The following is a 21041-nucleotide window of genomic DNA, read 5'->3' as shown; positions in this document are numbered from 1 at the left end:
TTTAAATACAATATTTGTTTTGATTGTTACTTAAATTCTGTTATATCATATCGTTCAAATTCATTATTAAATAACGGTTACAAGACCCATAAATGATGAATTTGGTGTGTTTGCGTTGTTATATTGATATTTTCTTCTCATTTTATCTTTATTTATTACTTCCTCTGTTTCAATTTATGTGACTTACTTTCTTTTTTAGTCAGTTCAAAAAAAAAATGACACATTTAAATATTAAATAACAATTTACCTATATAATGTCTATTTTACCCTTAATGAACAGCTACACAAATTTTTATCATTCATTTTGGACCACAAATTTTAAAAGTCTTCTTTTCTTTATTAAACTCTGTACCAAGTGTCGAATTAAACTACCTTACATAAAATAAAACAAAAAAAATATTTAATAATCATATTTCATCTTTTTTATCTTTTCATAATAGTTCTACTCTATACCCTATTTTTTCTGATAACTTTTATCACTCAAATTATACTTTTTCGGTAGGTTCATAACTCAAATTATGAATGCATAATATAATATGTTGAATTAGCAAAGCCAACGCACCACACCACTAAGCTCTGTCACCATCTTCAACCACCCTCTTTCCCCCAAATCCCCAACAGGGGCCTAATAACACCAACTCAAAAGTTTCTCAATTGCCATTACACAAACAAAAAAAATGGCAATGGCTATGGCTCTTCGTAAGATTTCTTACGGTTCCTCCATTAACCTTGTTCGTCCTCTCTCCAATGGCTCTTCCGTGCATTACATGGTACACAAGTATTTTCTTCCTGAAAAGTTGATAAATTTTAAAGCTGGTGATATTCAATTTGTTAATTGTTGTTTTTTTATTATTGTTGTTGTTGCAGTCGTCTTTGCCTAATCAAGCAGTTCGAGATAGGGAGGATCCGCGAGTTACGGTTAGTAGTAAATCGAATCAGAATATATATAGGCCTTCTTATTTTTACCTTTGGATCTTTGTTTTTTTATGAGTTTTCAATGGTAGGATCAATGATTTTAATGTTGCTCCTGGTTATTTGGTTAATAGTGGATTAAGCAATTGAATGCGCCACTTGAAGAAATCGATCCAGAGATTGCCGACATTATTGAGCTTGAGAAAGCTAGGCAATGGAAGGTTTGTAATTGTGTTGTGTTTATGATTCTATGATTTGTTAAGAAAATTTTGTGTTGTTTTGTTGGTAAATATATTCCAAAATCTGCTTTTTATATGAGCTGATAATTAAAACACGAACACCTGATTTTCTTAATAGTTAGTCCCTCCGTTTCATTTTATTTGGCCCCTATAACCAAAAGTAGATGTTCCATTTTAGCAAATCAAGGAAATTTTATTACTTTTTTTCCCCATATTTGTACTCATCAGTGTTAAATAACTACATGAAGTAGTAGTCAATTTAGAATTCCAAAGCATCATTAATAGGTTAGTTTACTAAAATACACCTCTAATTAAAGTTTTCTTAAATGGTGTGTCAGGTCAATATGTGCCAAGTAAGATGAAACGGAGTGAGTAGTTAGTCCCTCATTTTCACTTTATATCATGATATTTGATTGGAATCAAAAGATAGATAGGAGTATTGAGTCGAATTATATATTATCACTAATTGTATATAATTGAAGAAAATAATTAAACCAGTGGTTAAAAGAGAGTTTAGTAGAGAAAAAAATCAAATCAAAGTTTAGAAGAAGTTGTATATTAACAGAACTGTGTTTAGATTCTAGTAACAATCCACAATGGAAAAGGTGTTTATAATTTGGAATGAAGAGAGTACATTTTACAAGCATCTAGTATGTTAAAAGATTGTTTATGTATGAACCATGAATTTGACGAATTTGTAGGGTCTTGAGCTTATCCCTTCAGAGAATTTTACATCACTGTCAGTGATGCAAGCAGTTGGATCAGTAATGACCAACAAATACAGTGAAGGGTATCCTGGAGCTAGATACTATGGAGGAAATGAGTACGTTCATTGCTTTCGTTCTCTGGTTGATTTGAAGTTCATACTATCTTTCTCCGAATACTGAATTACTGATCACCTAGAATTTGAACTATAAGTGGTAACCTAACCTGCTGTAACATTGATATACTTGCTTTCTAGCTGATCAGCAAGAGTCTGTCATTCTGGCTATCATCTGTTGCTAACTGAATACCATTGGGAACATTTACCATGTCTTTTTTATCATTTTATAAAGGTATATTGACATGGCAGAGAGATTGTGTCAAAAACGTGCACTGGAAGTTTTTAATTTGGATCCTGCCAAATGGGGAGGTAATTACATCAGCCAGAAAAATTTCATTCTGAGTGGATCTTTAGATGTGAACTGACCTTATAACGGCTCTATTCTTGATCTCTAGGCTTTTGATAATAGTCTTTATGCTAAATATTCATCAAACTTTGTTGCAGTCAATGTTCAGTCATTGTCTGGATCTCCTTCAAATTTTCAAGTGTACACTGCTTTATTAAAGCCTCATGAGAGAATTATGGCGCTAGATCTTCCTCATGGTGGACATCTTTCACATGGTTATCAGGTTCTGTTCTCTTGAGCTAATATATCTGATGTGTATTTTGCTGTAATCTTTATTTACCAACAATGCCCTTATTTCTGTCTATGCTATGCAGACTGACACAAAGAAGATTTCTGCTGTGTCTATCTTTTTCGAGACCATGCCTTACAGATTAGATGAGAGCACAGGTTATATTGACTATGAACAGGTAATCTTTTGTTTGTCGGTATAATTGGGAATGGTTTAGGTGTTACAAGCCATTACATTTCTTGTGTCTTGCATCTTTTGGCCACTTCTAAGTTACTAATTTCAGTAGTCATTGACTCAATCATCTAAAGAAAAAGCCAAATTATCTTTTGTCATCTCCTTTCCTATTAGTCTGCATGTACTGATTTCTTGGTTGCAACATCATATAATTTGCAATCAGTATAATGTCAGATCCAGAATTCCCCTCAACTCAACCTGTGCCTCGCTTCACATTTGATTTAAATTTTTCCTAGTCCATATGCTTTGACATGTTCACAATGTCGCTTTCCACATGGAACACACTCTTGTAGCTTCTAACCATGCTCTGAGTAAACGATAATGAGGAAGTGACACAGACAAGTCTCTGCTGCTTCCTCTTTTCAAGGTCTTCAGCTGCTTCGACACAAAAATTGTAGGCTGTTGAGCTAGGGTTACTTTTGAAGCAATTGTGTTTGTATCATAATTTACCGATGCTTATGCTAATCTTTCCTGGGTAAAAAACATGCTTTATTGTTTACAAATCTAAGCTGCGGCGTGGACTCCTTTCCCTCTTTGTTGTCTTTCCCAGGTTCTTTTAGGCTAGTTAGTATGTGATTTCTTCAACTCATTCTTCAGTTGTTGAATTTCCATTTGCACAGCTGGAGAAAAGTGCAACGCTCTTCCGACCGAAGTTGATTGTTGCTGGTGCAAGTGCTTATGCTCGCCTATATGATTATGCACGTATCCGTAAGGTAAACTAATAAATCTTTTTAAGCTTGTTCCCACTACTTTGTTTTCCAATTTTTTAAAGTACTGCTGTTTTTGAGCAATTGGCAGGTATGTGACAAGCAAAAAGCTGTTCTCTTGGCAGACATGGCACATATCAGTGGCTTGGTTGCTGCTGGAGTCATCCCTTCTCCTTTTGAGTATGCAGATGTTGTTACCACCACAACTCACAAGTCACTTCGTGGGCCACGTGGAGCGATGATCTTCTTCAGAAAAGGAGTGAAGGAGATAAACAAAAAAGGAGAAGAAGTGAGTATGACCTGAAGTCAAATAACTTGTAGAATTTAGTACGGATACTCTTTGGAACTGAAATCTGGGGAGGGAAAATTTGTTGTTAGTCCTTCCTTGTAGATTATTCTTGTTTAATTCTCCTATTACCATGTCCTGCATTGGAAATTTTCGGCTTATGTTAGATAAGCCAATTTAGTCTTTCACTCCTTGCCGACCAAATTGAGTAATTTTATGGGTTCTATCAACTTCTGCTGGCCTCAACCCAATTTCTCTGCTTATTCCTTGCACACTTCCTCAGATCTTCCGTCAACCTTGTAAACTTGCCTCCTGGACACACCATAAAATCATGTGCCTCAGTTAACATGCTACCACCTTCTTAAACAAATCAAAAGTTAAATGCTTCAATCCCTATAATCTAGCATAAAATCAGAATTAACACAAAGTGGTGGATGAGAAGCACAAAAATCTCATTGTTGGAATATGGGTGCCACTTATATCTCCATTCTTTGAATGAATAATAGAGAAACTTTAATGTGATAAGTAATAGTGCAATTGTCATCCTACAGGTTATGTATGACTATGAAGATAAAATCAACCAAGCTGTTTTCCCTGGACTTCAAGGTGGCCCCCACAACCACACAATTTCTGGCTTAGCTGTTGCACTGAAACAAGTAAGTAGTTCATCTTCTGTGTTTGTTTTCATTGTTCACATGTTCTCCTTTATAGGTATAACTGTATAAAATGTCTCCTTGTCTGTTATCTAGGTCATGACACCAGAATACAAGGCATACCAAGAGCAAGTTCTTAGCAACTGCTCAAAGTTTGCTGAGGTACTACTTGTAGTTAACCTCCTCCTATAGCATAATTTATGATCATTACTCCCGTAGAGGGAGATAACTTGATGGTTTTGTTGCATGTGTTAATTTCTGATCACAATATTTTGCAGAGTTTGCTGGCAGCAGGATATGATCTTGTATCTGGTGGAACTGAGAATCATCTGGTGCTGGTAAACTTAAGAAATAAGGTACATAACAGGTTCATATTTAAATGACTGGAGAGCTTCTTATTGTCCATTTGAATTGCTGATCGTTTTGCCGTCAGACATCTAAAAGAACGGGATATTTTCAATTTTGATAGCAGTGTTTATTTATATTTGCAAAATATTCAGAAAAGAAATCAGGTGCAGAACGTCTTATCTTTTGTGTATTGGATGTATTTAATGGATCAAATATGACAATTGTTGTATTACATGGAAGTGTTGACTCCTACCCTGACAATTTGGTAAATACCTTCTTCAGGGTATTGATGGATCTAGAGTTGAGAAGGTTTTAGAGTCTGTGCATATTGCAGCCAATAAGAACACTGTGCCCGGTGATGTATCTGCCATGGTACCTGGTGGCATTCGCATGGGTAAGGATCTTCTTTTGCCCTATTTTATGATTGCTTAACATAACTGGAAGTATCATCGATGTACCATATAGTGTCCAGTATCTCATGAATTTAACACCTAGATGTTTAGGTTCTTTCAACTCTTCTTCTCTTTCCTCCCTTCTTTAGCAAAAGTGTATTTTTAGTTTTAACCAGTGGGAGAACCATTTAATATTCTTGTGGCAATATCTTAGTATTGACTACTAATTTCTGTTAATCCCAAATTAAAAGCAATAGTTAAAAATTAAAATGATAAATAGAACAGAGAAGAAAATTATTTCCATTAATGGTGAATGGTGATATACGAGTAGATATAATGATATCAAGTCAATTTACCCCTTCTCATGATGTGATCCAGGAACCCCAGCTCTCACTTCAAGGGGATTTATTGAGGAGGATTTTGTCAAAGTGGCTGAATGTTTTGATGCTGCTGTGAAGTTGGCCCTTAAGGTCAAGGCTGAGACCAAAGGTTTGGTGATTTTCATCTTGTCAATTCTGGAATGCACCAGTTCCTCTGATCGTACAATTTGTTGTTAAAAGTTTCAGATTGTATACTTACATACAATCATCGGTTTCTAATAAACGTAGGAACGAAGTTGAAGGACTTTGTGGCAACTTTGAGTTCAGACTCCAACATTCAATCTGAGGTTGCCAAGCTAAGGCAGGATGTTGAGGACTATGCCAAACAATTTCCTACTGTTGGTTTCGAGAAAGAAACAATGAAATACAAGAATTGAGCTCGGATCTAGTGTTGAGGTACTTCTGTTGCCTTACTTTTCTCACCAAAAGAAAAAGAGTTATTTCTGTTGTGTTTTTCTCTTTATTATACCAGAATGTAAATCATGCATCTTTAAGTTTTTATCATTGGGTCCATTTACTTATCCATTTTGAGGCAGCGAGGGTTCCTTTTTCTTCACATACACTGGCTCTATTTAACTGTAAAATGTGCAAGATGATTGCCTTTTTAGTTCTAGTTTCCAACTTTTCCTTGTCCCCTTATCGGTCTTATTCTGCTATCAGGCTCGAGTCAGAAGACATTTTTCTCCAATGAAGTTAGAACATTGTCTTTTTGAATTCACTTGCAGTGCGCGGAAAAGAGTTACATGGATCACATTTCATTACATTTGTATAATTTTTCAAATCAAAGTCACCATCAGATGTAATTTTATGATACTTTCACATGATGTTTAACAAGAAAAGGGATAAGATCTTATGCATACAAAGTGAAATCTGTCTCGTGCTCCCAGCAATACATCTTACCAAACTTTGGCTCTAAGGAAAAGAAAAAATCAGCCAAGCACCATTTGTTTTTGCCTGTTCTAGATATCAATAATTCAACAACAACAACAAAAATACCCAACGAAATCCCACTAAGTGGGGTTTGAGGAAGGTAGAATGTATGCATACCTGTTCAAGTGTATCAAATTCAAGTACAAGAGAAAGAAAACATACCTAGCGACATCCCACTAAGTGGGGTCTGGGAAGGGTAGAATGTATGCAGACTTGTTCAAGTGTATCAAACTCAAGTACAAGAGAAAGAAAACAATGACGAAAGCATAATAGCACAAGTACTGTGATAATCGGAACATAGGACACAATATATGACGATGGGTAACTAAGGCAAGACAATACTCTATCCCTATTAACCTCCTACCAACCTCCACTCCTTCCTATCTAGGGTCATGTCTTCGATAATATGAAGTTGTGTCATATCCTATCTAATCATCTATCTCCACTACTTTCTCGATCTACCTTTGTAAGTATCAATAATTTGATGTTTGTACAAGTTGCCATATTTAACTATTTTCCTAATTTATAACTTGAAATATTATAAGATGAAAATAAAGAGAATCAGAAATAGTCAAGAGCAGAAAACAGTTCATCAGTAATGCAGCACTCTCACCAAACAAGAATCAGGAACTCATACTTTTTTTTTGTTGACTATAAATATGAAGTAGAATTTCCAATTATATTCACTTCCACCAACTACTCTAAATGAAAGGAAGATGAAATTATGATGTTTTATATTATGCACTAAATTGAAGTGAATATAAACTTATGAATTTGCAAATATTCACTTTGAAAATCATAGCAACTTTTATCAAAACTTGAGAAGAGTTTCAAAATTAATTAAAATATTTGTTCCAACAAAACCTGATTGAATTATAAACATTATTTGTCCTTGCTAATAACTTGCATTATTGGAGTTCTTATTTTAGTGAAATAAAATTCAAACTACATAATTTAATACTCTCTCAATTACCCTTCGAGGTGGCCCAGTGATTTGGATTTGGGACTTCCATGTTGGAGGTCTCAAGTTCGGAACCTCTTGCCAGCGGAAGCAAGGGTTTGCCTTCTGGGTCAAGCTCGTCGCATCGGGCTTGCCTAGTGTGGGTTACCTCTCTATGTGGTTTGCGAGCTATTGCATAGAAGCGAGGGGTTTACCCTGTGCGCAACCAAAGGATAGCGGCTGCAAATTTTTTTTTGTCATAAAAAAAAACTCTCTCAATTTTAATTTGTTTGCCTTACTTTCTTTTAATCTATTTTAAAATATAAGTTTCTTTCGCCTTTTGTCAATTCTTAATACTTATTTTTCACATAATATATTTAAGACCACAAAATTAAATAATATTTAATCACATTTCTTTACTGAAGGAGTATTTCTTTGGCAGATTGTTAAAAGGACTTCCAATTTGAAAGTGAAAGTAAAACTATGACGGGTTATTTTGGTATGGTAGGTGGGATAGACAAAATTATGTCATAAGATAAATAATTTTGGAACTAACTAATATTATTAACCAAACACAAAATAAAATAATTTTATATTTTATCCCGATTTATTATTCGATATCCCTAGTACCAAACACTCTCGAAAGAGTTGATTACTATCCATAATTTGATAGTTCCCGCTAAGATTAACGCCCTAATCCATTTTTCCAATCATGAGTGGGGTCCACGAAATTCAATCTCTACCGGTCTCCCCTGTTCGGATTTTCAGTTCAATTTCATCCAAAGAGTAAAGATAACATTTTTTTTTTCAATTTCAGATAAAATAAAACTGAAGAACAATGAAGTAATCTTTTCCCAGTTTTATACAGTCAGTGGCGAATTCATGGCTTCTCTGCCTTCAGTAGTTGTGGGCAACACCCTTAAGCTTGAAAATGAATTCAAGAAAAACTCAGTAACTTCTTTGCCTTTCGAAAAGGTACGTTCTTGATCCTTTTAATTACTAGTTTATTCCATTGTCGAGTCTCGATGTAACTAATAAAGTTAAAAATCACGTGTTCGAGCCGTGGAAACAGGCAGGCCGTGTACAATAGACTTTTGTGGTCCGGCACTTTCTGGTGCATTGGACTGTTTTTTTTTTCTTTATAATTCATGGTTGTTTTTTTTTATTTTTTTATAATGGTTCTTGTTTTGTGGTTTAATTTAGAAAAATCATAGTCCCATAAACTCGGATAAAGCTTTGGAGCCATTGAATCTTGAATTCAGAGAGGCACTTTCACTGATCAAAGAAGGTAGTGAAAAAGTGGAATCAGCTTCTTATGTTCCACTTCTGCAAGAATGTATCAAGAAAAAATCCGTTTCAGAAGCTGAAGCAATTCATGGCCACATTATCAAAATGGGTATCCATGAAGATTTGTTTCTCATGACATTTCTTGTCAATGTTTATGCTAAATGTGGGATGATGGGAAGTGCACGGAAGGTATTCGATAATTTGCCTAAAAGAAATGTTGTTACCTGGACATCCTTGATGTCTGGCTATGTTCAGAATTCGCAGCCGGAGGTTGCTATTAGCGTATTCCAAGAAATGCTGGAAGCGGGTGGATTTCCCACGAATTATACGTTAGGTGTTGCGTTCAATGCTTGTTCATTGTTGGGTCATTTCGAGTTAGGAAAGCAGATTCATGCGTATGTTGTGAAGTATGAAATTGAGGATGACACAAGCATTGGCAATGCTCTCTGTAGCTTGTATTCCAAAAGTCACAATCTGGATTCTGCAGTTAAAGCATTTCAGATGATTGCTGATAAGAATGTTATCTCGTGGACAGCAGCTATATCTGCCTGTGGAGATAACGGGGATTCTGCAATGGGATTAAGCCTGTTTGTTGACATGCTTTGTGTGGATGTGGAGCCTAATGAGTTCACATTTACAAGTGTACTAAGTTTGTGTTGCATAATGCAGGCTTTAAAGATAGGATCACAAATTCACTCTTTGAGCATTAAACTGGGGTATGGTTCTAATCTAAGAGTAACAAATTCAATAATGTATTTATACTTGAAAAACGGATGGATTATAGAGGCAAAGAAGCTGTTTGATGGAATGGAGTCAATTAGCTTGGTTACATGGAATGCGATGATTGCAGGTCTTGCTCAAATGATGGATCTTGGAGAGGACGGTATTGCTGCACATTCCAGCGGTTTTGAGGCACTAAACACTTTTTTGAGACTGCATCATTCGGGGATGAAGCCTGATTTATTCACCTTCTCGAGTGTGTTGTCTGTATGTAGTAGTTTGGTTGCTTTGGAACAAGGGGAGCAAATTCATGCTCAGGTTATTAAGTCGGGGTTTTTGTCGGACGTTGTAGTGGGAACTTCCCTAGTTAACATGTATAATAAATGTGGAAGCATTGACAGGGCAAGTAAAGCTTTTGTGGAGATGTCTACACGAACTTTGATATCTTGGACGTCTATGATCACGGCCTTCGCACAACATGGGTACTCTAAACAAGCGTTGCAGCTCTTTGAGGATATGAGGTTTGTAGGAGTTAGACCAAACAAGGTTACATTCGTGGGAGTGCTCTCGGCATGTAGCCATGCTGGACTGGTCAAAGAGGCATTGACATACTTTGACATGATGAAAAAAGAGTACAAAATTAAGCCCGTGATGGACCATTATGCATGCTTGATTGATATGTTTGTGAGGTTAGGTAGGATAGATGAAGCTTTTGATTTCGTCAAGAAGATGGATTTTGAGCCTAACGAGTTTATATGGTCACTTCTAATAGCAGGCTGTAGAAGCCATGGGAAATTAGAGCTAGGTTTTTATGCTGCTGAACAACTACTTAGCCTGAATCCAAAAAACTCAGAAGCTTACTTCTTGTTGTTAAACATGTATCTCTCAGCTGAGAGATGGAAGGATGTTTCCAGGGTGAGAAAGCTAATGAAAGATGAAAAAATCGGAAAGCTAAAAGATTGGAGCTGGATTAGCATCAGGGACAAAGTTCATTCGTTTAGAACAGGTGATCAGTTGAATCCTCCATACGAAAATATAGATAATTTCTTAAGTGATTTACATGACAAAGCAAGTACAATGGGATTTGAGTTACACACAAGTTTGGAGCTCAAAAACGAAGAAGATGATGAGGCAACTTTTCCTATTGGTCGTCACAGTGAAAAGTTGGCTGTATCATTTGGATTGCTGAACACACCGAGTGCTGCACCCATCCGAGTTATTAAGAGTATTAGCATGTGTAGAGATTGCCACAGCTTTATGAAATTCATCTCACAGCTAACTTCAAGAAAAATCATCATTAGAGATAGTAAAAGGCTTCACAAATTTGTGAATGGACATTGTTCTTGCGGTGATTTTGGTAGTCTTGTTTAATTCTTTCTCAAAACACTCACTTACCTCACTTTCTTGATTATCATTTTTCTTGTCAAGTCTCTGTTCTCTACTTCATTGACTGATCTACTGAATTTAGATCATGTAGCTTGTTATATGAAAGGAAAATCAGAGAAGTAAATAGTGGCTTATATTGAGTTCTCTGTACTTTTGAAATTTCCAATTGTTGTATCAGTTATACACAAGGTTTTGTCATGCCATCTTTTGGATCTAAGGGGCAAAGGTTTGATTTTTGTTCTTTGTCATGAAAAGATAACAACAATAACATACTCGATGAAATCCCACTAAGTGAAGTCTGGAGAGGATAGAGTGCACGCACACCTTACCACATTATTGCTTCTTTTGTCAACTGTACACTGCTTTTCTTGAAAAGATAATCAATGCAATTGACACAACATATCAAAAGAACAAATCTTGTGGGGAAAGTTAACACCTTGGGGACCCTTCTTTTTGTTCTTGGATCTTGGTTAATTTACATTGCCTAGGAAACCTGAATGATTTATGCAAAGTTTCATCAACTTAGGTGAAACAGTGAGGAAAAACAAAATAAAATATATATATTTGTTTGGTATGACAACATTTTTCCAAAAAATGACTAGTTGCTAAAGCTCAAATGTTGGGTAGGTCATGGATTTAACAACAATTGCCTTTGTTGTTCATATGACATTCATGAAATAAGAAAAATGAAAATGTTTCACAGAAGCTGGTAAAATATAATCAACTTGACAAACTCTTCTCTAGAAGTAGCAAGTATTTGTTATGTTTACTCTCAGCTCTAAGATGATAAATTTTCACCACATCGATATAATTGATACAAAACCTGGGGAAAGCGTGGAAGCTTTACCCCTCACTTGGCTCGACTATAAAAGAGTGTACTCACTGCCTATAGGGTTCAAGAAACTGTAATCTTTTATACAAACACAAACTACACACAGATTCTCTAATGCTAAAATATCATCTCTTTCTACTCCTTGCTTTTGTAACTCTTGATTTGCATGATTCATCCGGTGGCCTCCAGATAATGTCCTCAAGATTGCCACAAAAGTTCTTGTAAAACTGTAAAACAGTATTGGTGTAAGCACTTGCATCATGTTGGGCACTTTTGATAAGGAAGTAGCAAAGAGAGTTTTGGATCATGTATATGTATGAGACTGAACTAACCTTGAGGAATTCACTAGCATCACCGGCTGCTTTCTGAACGTCTACCATGAAAAATGTAGGAGCAACTTCGAAAACCTGTTGAATAATAAATATTAGCTAGCACACAAAGAGTGCCACACATATTGAAACAGCTTTGGAAAGATGTGAACTTGCCTCCAGAATTACAGAGAAATGTGAAGTCTTGTTTGCGGAGAGACCTTCTACCCTCATCTGAGACATGCATACAAGCAGAAATGAGGACCAACCTTGGGAATTCTCCAAGAAAATTAGCAGCATAGAACTTAAAAGAAAAGAAAAGAGACCTAGTGAACCCAAGTGATTAAGCTTGAGATGCCCATTATTAATAAGAAAAGGTGAGTGTCTACCTTAAAATTGCGGATATGGGTCTTGAAACCCATGGACTGGGCCACAACTTCCATACTTGATAAAACAACTTTTGCTGGTTTCTGTGTTAGGAAGCGTGTTTGATGATGCTTCATTGAATCCTGTAAATCCAGCATCCACATTTCATTTATCTAAGTTGAAGACCAGCACCTTAATAATGACAAGCAACTAACAAAGCTATGGGGTAAGTTGAAAATGCGAAGCAAGATGTGCCTCTTTTCATTGCTCCAACTCAGAACTAGTTGATATATATGTTAATGGACTATATAAAGCCTGATCTATATGAAAGAGAGAAATAACAGAGTCCTGTTGTGAATGGTCAAATTGGTAGAAGTTTTAGAATCAATACCTGCCCACGGTCAAACAATATGGATAAGTTCAATCCTTGAGAGAGAATAATTAGGTCAAAGGCATTTAGAGCCAGAGGCCCAGCATCCGCATTGTCACATTGCTCATTGGATGCTTCCTCCTATAAAACATTATAACAAGCCATAAAATAGGGGAAAACAAAGAACTAAGCAGTCAATAACCAGAACCTCCATGGAATACTTTTTATCATACCAAACACTACAACAATTCCTATCAAATTGAACTTTCTTTCACTTTTTGGTGCATATCCTCCATTTCTCCAGAGGAAAAAGTTCAGAAAGAATCTGAATAATGCAAAAAGTTACAATGAACGCACCTTCACAAAACTATTCCATCATCTAAATCTAAGTGATAGCCCCAATATGTTCAATATGTTTTCTTACTCAACATTAAACAATAACATTCTCACCTTAATGATAACAGGACATTCAACTAGAGCAATAAACAAATACAAAGTGATGCTTCAGCCAGCTACTTACCAGCTTGCCAACAAGCAACCCGTGGCAAGATTTCACTTAAATTCCTAATTCAACATCAAAATGTTTTATATAGCAAAGGCAGTAATCCTAAGTCTTACTAACCTCAGTATCATCAAAAGCTGCATTAATATCATCTAAATTGACATCTTCATACTCCATGACTTTGACAGGATCATAATTTTTTTTAAACCACTCATCATTACGGATCTCTTCAATCCGAATACGCTGCACAAAATAGAGAAAAAACTATGTAATAAGCCAATGTAGGAATATGTTCGTTTAGTAGAAGACTATATTCATCTTCATGGTCAACATTATTGTATATCGTTTTAAGCCTCCACCCAGCTAATACACTCCAAAAGCAACCCTAAGGTAGCATGAAGTCATGTAATAGAGAGTATAATACTTTAGTGAGTAAATAGCTCAAGAAGCGATAAGCAAAATTAGCATCTTACCATAGAACTTTCTAAAAGTTGCAACTTAACAATTCCGTTATTTGGAAAAATAAGCCAAGTCAATATAACGGTGAAATAAAGACTTAGGGAAATCCTTTTCCTTTTAAACTTTTTCCTTTCCACGAAACAACCATTATTGTCTTCCTGAGTTGTTCTATGTCTATTGATATTTTAGTACTACGATGGCAAGAAATGTAAGGTCAAAATAGAAAAATTAGACAAAGAAAGGAAGTGCGGAAAAAGGTCTAATGCAAATAAGAATAGTTCGAACACTTGGATACTGTCAGCAATAACGACTTTACAAAGAAGAAAAATGGAAGGGGAAACCCAAAAGGAAGAAGTTGCTGGATTGCTGCTTTGGTCCATGACAATGGGAATCATCACAAAAAACTGAAACTTGAGCACGGGAATAAAAGAAACATAACAAAAATGCAGAGCAGCAAAGCAGCACAAATAGCAACAATTTTCTTTCTTTGCCCTCTTCTCTTTTCCCTTTGTTTGTTCATTGTTCTTTCCACTTCCCTACGTAGAACCTGCATATTTATTTTTTATTTTAAAAAAAAATCTTTTTGCTTGATTCCTTCCATTCATTTTCCCTGTTCTTTCTGATTATACAGAAACAAAACAGAAGATAGAAGCACCCATTTCCACATGAACCATAAAAAGGAACAGTAAGGTTAAGATGAGAAGCCAAGGAGATGGAGGAGAATGAATATAAAAAGAAGAAAAAGTCATGGAGAATAGTATAGACAGCTAAAAGTTTTAATATTTTCCAGTGCACGACTTGCTTTAAGTCACATAGACATCTAGTACATATTATTTTGAGAAAATCTAGCTCTATAACAATGAAATTTGACTTGAACCCCAAAAAAAAGAAAGTGGAGAGGAGACTCGCAGAGGGAGCAAATATGGTTTAATTTGTGTGAGGGGAAGAAGTGAGGAGAAAAGGAAAAGGATTTATGCCAAAGTTCCTTTCTTGCTTCTGATTTGAAAAGTTTGTTGATAAATACTACACAGAGTGGATAAGTTGCAATATTTTACAAGTTCAATGCATTGAAGGCTTTGTGACGGATTAAGTTTCCAAAACAGATAATTTTAAGGGCACAATATAATATGTGTACATTCTCTGATTGAGTACTCACGGTTTGAGGATTTGGGTCTAAAATTTGATGTATCAGAGATTTTGCTCCAACAGGAAACCAAGATGGGCAGGAAAAATCTGCTTTGTCAATCTGCAGAAAAATACAAACATACTTGTTGGTAATTAAAACGTCACTATAAAATAATGTTCTTTTACTGTGATGAAATGTGAAAATATCAGCATGATTATCATGTCATACTGCTGCAAGATGAATGTAAGGAATTCCATTTAAGTTATTTACACAACCATGAAAATGCAAAGCTTCTACCTTTGCGTACAGTGTAGTGAGATCAACCTCATCAAAAGGGAGATAACCTGCCATCAGAACATAAAGGATGACACCACAGGACCAGATATCAGCCACAGCACCATCATAACCTTTGTGACTAAGAACCTGGTAAAAAATTCCAATAACAAGGATGAAAGGGACATCTTAATCCATATTTAAGTAAAAGGATACATATCAATTATCAAACTACTCATTCAAAGATATACATGTAACAAAGAACTAAGGCTACTATAATGGAAGCTGCCTAACTTACCTCTGGTGCAACATAGTTGGGAGTTCCACATGTTGTCTTAAGGATGTTGACTCCCTATTAGAACATTATCAGAAGCAGTTAGCAGCATAAAGACGTACACCAATAATGTTGTATTCTTGGTAATAGAGAAAAAAGGTAGTGTTTTGGGAGACCTTACTTCACCAGGTGATGCGCTAAGTCCAAAATCTGATATTTTCAGATTTCCTTGGGAGTCTAGCAGAAGATTTTCAGGCTGAGCAATGTGGAAAATGGCAGTAAGATTTTCATTTAAATGCATAATAACTTATTGCTCTCTTGATTTTACGTTCTGTTAACAAGTACCTTTAGGTCTCTATGATAAACTCCCTTGATGTGACAATAATCAACTCCATCAATCAATTGCTGAAAGTATCTTCGAGACTCGGCCTCACTTAATCGTCCATGGTGGACCTACAAGTGCATACCAGAAATCATTCAAAGGAGAATATATGCTTAAGTGCTTAAGAAGAATCAAAATAATCTGCATTTGTCCTTGACCATTTTAAGGTGGGACTTACTATCTTATCAAACAGTTCCCCGCCTGTGATAAATTCCAAGATAATATAGATCTTCGTGCGAGTTGCTATAACCTGACAGCAAAATTTCTTTATATCAGCAGTGCACATCAGCAAAAAAATTCTCCCCAACACCAGTAACCTAAAAGTGAAACAGGCAACAAATTTCAGGAAACTGAAAGTCATCGGCACTTGTTTTGGCACATGCCTCATGTAATCGAACTACATATGGATGTCTAACAAGCTTCATTATGGATATCTCCCGCTTTATCTGCAAGATGAAAATGCAGAAAGCTCCTATTAGAGAACCAAAAAAAAAACAAATTATATCCAAACTGAAACATTGTCTCCATACCATATGCTTGAGAACTAATACCACAAACACAAGTTTACACAATTTGAATCTCTACACAGAAAGAAATGGCTTAGGAATTGACATTCAAAAAGAACTCTTGAAATGCTGAACTGCGATCGAATCTACTAAAGTGGGACTATTAGCTAGCAGCATTTTGCGCACATTGTAAAAAAATGATCTATAAACTAACTTGAATCTGTTCATCAGAGTTCAGATATCATTTCATCTTTCTGGGTCCTCTCAAATGATTTGCAGCCCCACAAATTGCCGATAATCCCGCATTCATGATGCCATGGTCAATCAACTAACATCCTAAATAACAAGTAAAAGCCACTCTATTATGTTGCTAAACAATTAACTAAAACTTCAAATACTTTCACAAATTGATCTAAATTGGAAGAGTCAACTTATCACATTTATTAATCGAAAACTTATTCCATAAATTGCTACAACAATTCAAATAGAGCATTTACAAAATATAAATTTAACAAATTAGGAATAATAATTACTCTAAAATCTTAAGCTTCATCCATGGATTATCCAGTTGCAATGGTTTTTTTTTCTCATTCTTCAAATACCCAATTCAAAAAAAGGGAGAAAAAACAAACACCCACCTGGTCAACCATCTTGTGCTTGATGATAGTGCTTCGATCGAGGACTTTCATGGCGACACTTTCACCCGTCTCAGTATTCTGAGCAAATTTAACCTTAGCAAACGTTCCTTCTCCAATTGTCCTTCCAACTTCATACTTCCCAACTTTCCTTACCACCATTTTTGCTTCTTTTTCTTCAACAACAACACGAATCAACACCCTTTTTCTTCTTCTTCAAGTTCCTGTTACCTCAACCCATTTTTTTTGCTATTTCAAGAAAGCATATTGGGCTTGACGAACAAGACTTTGGCTTTTTCCCAATCTGTATAAAGTATTACTATTTTTAAACTGATAAAGCAAAGGGGATGGGAATTGTTTAGAGGAAAAGGAATATGAACTGTGAAGGAGTTGAAAATGATAAAGGCAGCTATAAGAATGGGGAAAAAGTGATTTGGGGATTTTGAAAACTTGAAAGTGCTTATGTGGGGTTTTATCTTTAATATAGTAACAAATTATTATTTTTATCTCGATCTATTGACAGTCTTAAACATATTTAAATCTTGCAATATGATTGAAATATAGTCTTAAATTCTCGTCATGTTTAGGGATATTTTCAACACTTCTCTCTATTTGTTATTAAGAGTTTCATGCTCATTCAAGAGTTTGAGACCACTTGTTATAACATGTGGCAAATCGATAGTGTATTTAAATTTAGTTAGTCAAGTATATGAGTATTTTTAAGACGGTCAATAATTCGAGATGGACACAAGAAACTTAAAACATTGAGTAGTTTTTGGAGTTGGAATTTTTAAATTAAAATTGTGTTTAACAAGTATTTTACTTTTAAAAAAATTGGCATTGTGTAACTAGAAATCCTAAAATTCAAAAATTTGTTTAAACCAATTTTGGAAAAGTTAAAAGTATTTGATGATGAATTTTCAAAAATTATAATCGCTAGCTATGAATTTAGGATTTTGGTTTGGTAAAGTAGGAATGACAAGTAGTAAGAAGTTGGAAAAGTTGTAGTTGTTGAAAAGGAAATATATCATTAGTGGAGAATGCACCACTTGAAAATGATACCTCTTTTTTCTTGATTAGGCTTAATACACAATTTATCCCTAAATTAATTTCTATCACATATTACTTCTAAACTAAATAGGACATTTTTTTACACATCATCAAATTATGGTTCAATTTATTTGTTTAATTATTTTATTAAGTTTGTTTTAAAAGATGGTTCTTTCTTAATTTGGTATTCCAAATTTTTATTTTTATACATCAAATGATATGTTCAAAATCACATGATTAAAGATATTTCAATATATTATATATATTTTTAATAAGTCTTTTGTTCCTCTTTGATTAGATATTTTGGGATCAATCTTATGAATGAAATTGTTTTCGTTTTTAAAATGCACTTTAATCAAAGTAAAATAAAATTGTGTCAATTCAAAGAAGTCGAATCTTAAAATGAATATTGAAATCCAAATGGGAAACCAAGAAAAATGGCTTCCTATTTTAAATTTTCTAAAAACCTAAGAAGACATTATGTTTGGTGTAGAACGGCGGTCATTGCCAACTTGTTTTACAAATGGTTTACATCTATTTTGGACTCTTCATTTTGTTAAAACCCAATATTGAATGAATTCTTCTTTACTTAATGTATGGGAAAAAATGACGTCTATTAAAAACAAAATAGATCATGACATGTGGTTAAATTAAGATAGAATAAACGGTTATTATAACTTAGAGCAATTTAAAAAATTTCCTTTTTTTTTTATGTAATCTGAAGTGATTAAGCACTAGCCATATAAAAATACTTTGTAATTGGGCAGCCTACAGGACCTTTCCCCGGGAGATATTATCTTGTAGTTTGACACTCTTATATAACTTTCATGGAGATCAACAATCAATCTCGAGCCTTGCGCCAACTTGCTCTCAATCAGCTTCAAGCATAGCATCAGAACTTAGGCATGTCCTTTTTTTTTCAAACAAAAAACATGTGTGTGGAATGTTGTTTATATGAGACGACATAGAAATTAAGATGATATGGACTATGGAGCTAATTGTTATATTTACTTCTTTTTTTTAGTCAACAACTTAATTAGTATATTATTTTCATAATTTATCTTAAATGTTCGTATAATATTAGTACATCATTCACAACTCCACTTTAAAACGTTGAATTTTAAGAAATTCTATATAATTGGGAAATAGAGAATTTTTTGCTACATTAACATATTTCATATTCGAAAAATATATAAGCTGTTGATATTTTTTAAAACAACTCGTCAATATTTATTTACTGAGATATCAAAATCAATATCGAAAAATATGCTAATTATAGAGGATGTCTAATATTCTCCGGTATAATCAATAATTGAAACTATCACCATTTAGTGGATTTTATTAAGACTAATTGGATGTGGATAAGATTGGACTATATTATTTTTTTACATATATATGGTAGTGCTTCTATTGTATAAAAAAATATAAAACTGTAAAGTGGTTGCAACTATCAGACAACACTAATGTCATGTTGAAAGATTGTAATGTGCTCAATATATAGTTTAATACAATATAATTTTAGAAAAGTTGAGATCTGATGTCTCCAATAGGTCAATTAATAATGTGTTGGTAATAATTAATAACTATTGGTAAGATTTTCATGTAAGGTTCAAAATATGGGGGAAAAAGAGTTAAATTTCTAATATATATATATATATATATATAAATATTAATTTTAATTATGTATAAATTATGTTATTTTTCTCCAAATAGGATTCAAATAAACCTTTGCCCCTGTTATTAGAGTGTGTGAGAAAGGATTTCTGTCGGCGGTCAATTCATAAGCGAAGCTAGAATTTCAATTTTATGAGTTCTGAATTTTATAATGACGATTTTAAATGATAATAATCGAATTCTAAATTTAATATTATACATATTTAATAAATTTATTAATACAATACACTGTTTAAATAAAATCTATTAGGTTCAATTAAATCCGCATACGAGCTACTAGCTCTGCCCAGCTGTCATGCCATCCACCACACGTTTTCTTCTCAATTTCGTAAGTTACGTAAAAGGGTTAGGAAGAAATTAAAATAGAAAATGTAATATTTGTGCACGATTCATCATCATCCACATATGTATTTTCTACCTGTTTTAATATATAGTCAAATATATGTACATCAAATATGTTACTTATTTATTAAAAATAATAATTAAACTAAGCTTTAAGGAATAAATATCTTTGAAACCATGAAACATGGGATGTTGCTAATTGTAACACCAATAATCCAGGAAGAATGCAATGTTTCAGCATGTTCATGGAACAAAAAAATTAAAATATATCTACAATAAATTATAGTATTAAACTTATGCAATATTAAAAAAGGATTGGACAATCATAGTGCATAAAACAATATTATTAGGCCTTGATAAGGTTGACAATAAGTGACTGCATCACCAAACTATATTATATTGTTGATTTTCTTCCCATAAACGTAACATCCACAAAAATACGCCACAATTATGTACTAAATATTAAAGAATGCTAAGTCAAGTTGTCAACTAACTTCTGCACTTCCATTATTTTTTTAATAATCGTGGTGTTTGAATCAGGTACACATCTTAATTAATTTGGAATATTTATCACCTCTTATACACTAATAACAAATTTTAGGTGTAAATATATTAACGAAAACTAGGACAAATGAAAAGAAATTATTGAGTGTTTTTGTATGGACTCTCTATGCACTATTAATAACTAACTTCTGCACTTAATTAATGCCACTTGTCCCATTAATTAATAGTTTATCAATGGGTGTCAAAATTTATTAATTTTGTGGTCCTACCAATATTACTTGTAGGAAAATATCATCTTGGATTATCGGAAGGGACAATTTTTAAAAGTATAGTCGACTTTAATCACATTTGAAGGTTTCTAATTAAAATTAAATTCAAAACTTTACTACTACTAATAATATATCTAGTGTAATCTTGTAAGTGGAGGTGAGAGAGGATAATGTGTCGCAACCTTGCTTCTACTTTATAAAGGTAGAGAGGTTATTTTTAAATTTCGATAGACCTCGGCTTATAGATTTTCAAAACCTTAAGCCAATAAAAATAGAGTACGTATGAAATTTAATATTCTTTTATAATACTCTACATACAATCAACTCGATACCTATAATTATATATATATATATATA

General features: G+C 34.0%; 3 protein-coding genes across 5 annotated transcripts; 2 read left to right on the top strand and 1 right to left on the bottom strand.

The window, feature by feature from the left end:
• The first annotated feature begins 551 nt into the window (after nucleotides 1–551).
• LOC125855348 (serine hydroxymethyltransferase, mitochondrial-like) lies at nucleotides 552–6418 on the top strand. 2 transcript variants are annotated; one of them, XM_049535066.1, is made up of 16 exons: nucleotides 552–770; nucleotides 868–918; nucleotides 1047–1133; nucleotides 1853–1974; nucleotides 2207–2283; nucleotides 2419–2543; nucleotides 2635–2727; nucleotides 3404–3496; nucleotides 3582–3779; nucleotides 4328–4432; nucleotides 4526–4591; nucleotides 4708–4785; nucleotides 5060–5171; nucleotides 5548–5658; nucleotides 5778–5945; nucleotides 6210–6418. In XM_049535066.1, the coding sequence occupies exons 1-15, from the start codon at nucleotides 678–680 to the stop codon at nucleotides 5924–5926; spliced, it is 1560 nt and encodes a 519-aa protein (XP_049391023.1). In that variant the 5' UTR covers nucleotides 552–677; the 3' UTR covers nucleotides 5927–5945; nucleotides 6210–6418. The 2 variants fall into 2 exon arrangements, with proteins under 2 accessions (XP_049391023.1, XP_049391022.1); XM_049535065.1 differs by lacking the exon at nucleotides 6210–6418 and having other exon boundaries at nucleotides 569–770; nucleotides 5778–5970.
• Nucleotides 6419–8178: 1760 nt separating this feature from the next.
• LOC125855652 (putative pentatricopeptide repeat-containing protein At5g52630) lies at nucleotides 8179–10964 on the top strand. Its single transcript, XM_049535408.1, has 2 exons — nucleotides 8179–8394; nucleotides 8623–10964. The coding sequence occupies exons 1-2, from the start codon at nucleotides 8302–8304 to the stop codon at nucleotides 10795–10797; spliced, it is 2268 nt and encodes a 755-aa protein (XP_049391365.1). The 5' UTR covers nucleotides 8179–8301; the 3' UTR covers nucleotides 10798–10964.
• A 523-nt stretch (nucleotides 10965–11487) lies between these two features.
• On the bottom strand, nucleotides 11488–17285 carry LOC125855030 (CBL-interacting serine/threonine-protein kinase 8). Of its 2 annotated transcripts, XM_049534669.1 has the most exons (14): nucleotides 16849–17283; nucleotides 16088–16150; nucleotides 15883–15954; nucleotides 15668–15775; nucleotides 15504–15578; nucleotides 15347–15400; nucleotides 15073–15198; nucleotides 14806–14895; nucleotides 13311–13433; nucleotides 12710–12829; nucleotides 12342–12461; nucleotides 12130–12186; nucleotides 11977–12051; nucleotides 11488–11871 (listed from the first exon to the last, which is right to left on the bottom strand). In XM_049534669.1, the coding sequence occupies exons 1-14, from the start codon at nucleotides 17005–17007 to the stop codon at nucleotides 11770–11772; spliced, it is 1344 nt and encodes a 447-aa protein (XP_049390626.1). In that variant the 5' UTR covers nucleotides 17008–17283; the 3' UTR covers nucleotides 11488–11769. The 2 variants fall into 2 exon arrangements, with proteins under 2 accessions (XP_049390626.1, XP_049390627.1); XM_049534670.1 differs by lacking the exons at nucleotides 11488–11871; nucleotides 11977–12051; nucleotides 12130–12186; nucleotides 12342–12461 and adding an exon at nucleotides 12922–13013 and having other exon boundaries at nucleotides 16849–17285.
• Nucleotides 17286–21041: the final 3756 nt, after the last annotated feature.

This window comes from Solanum stenotomum, chromosome 2 (genome assembly GCF_019186545.1).
Source record: "Solanum stenotomum isolate F172 chromosome 2, ASM1918654v1, whole genome shotgun sequence".
Taxonomy (NCBI): Eukaryota; Viridiplantae; Streptophyta; class Magnoliopsida; order Solanales; family Solanaceae; genus Solanum; species Solanum stenotomum.
Note: the sequence above shows the minus strand (reverse complement) of the source record. Positions and strands in the feature narration are given on the sequence as shown.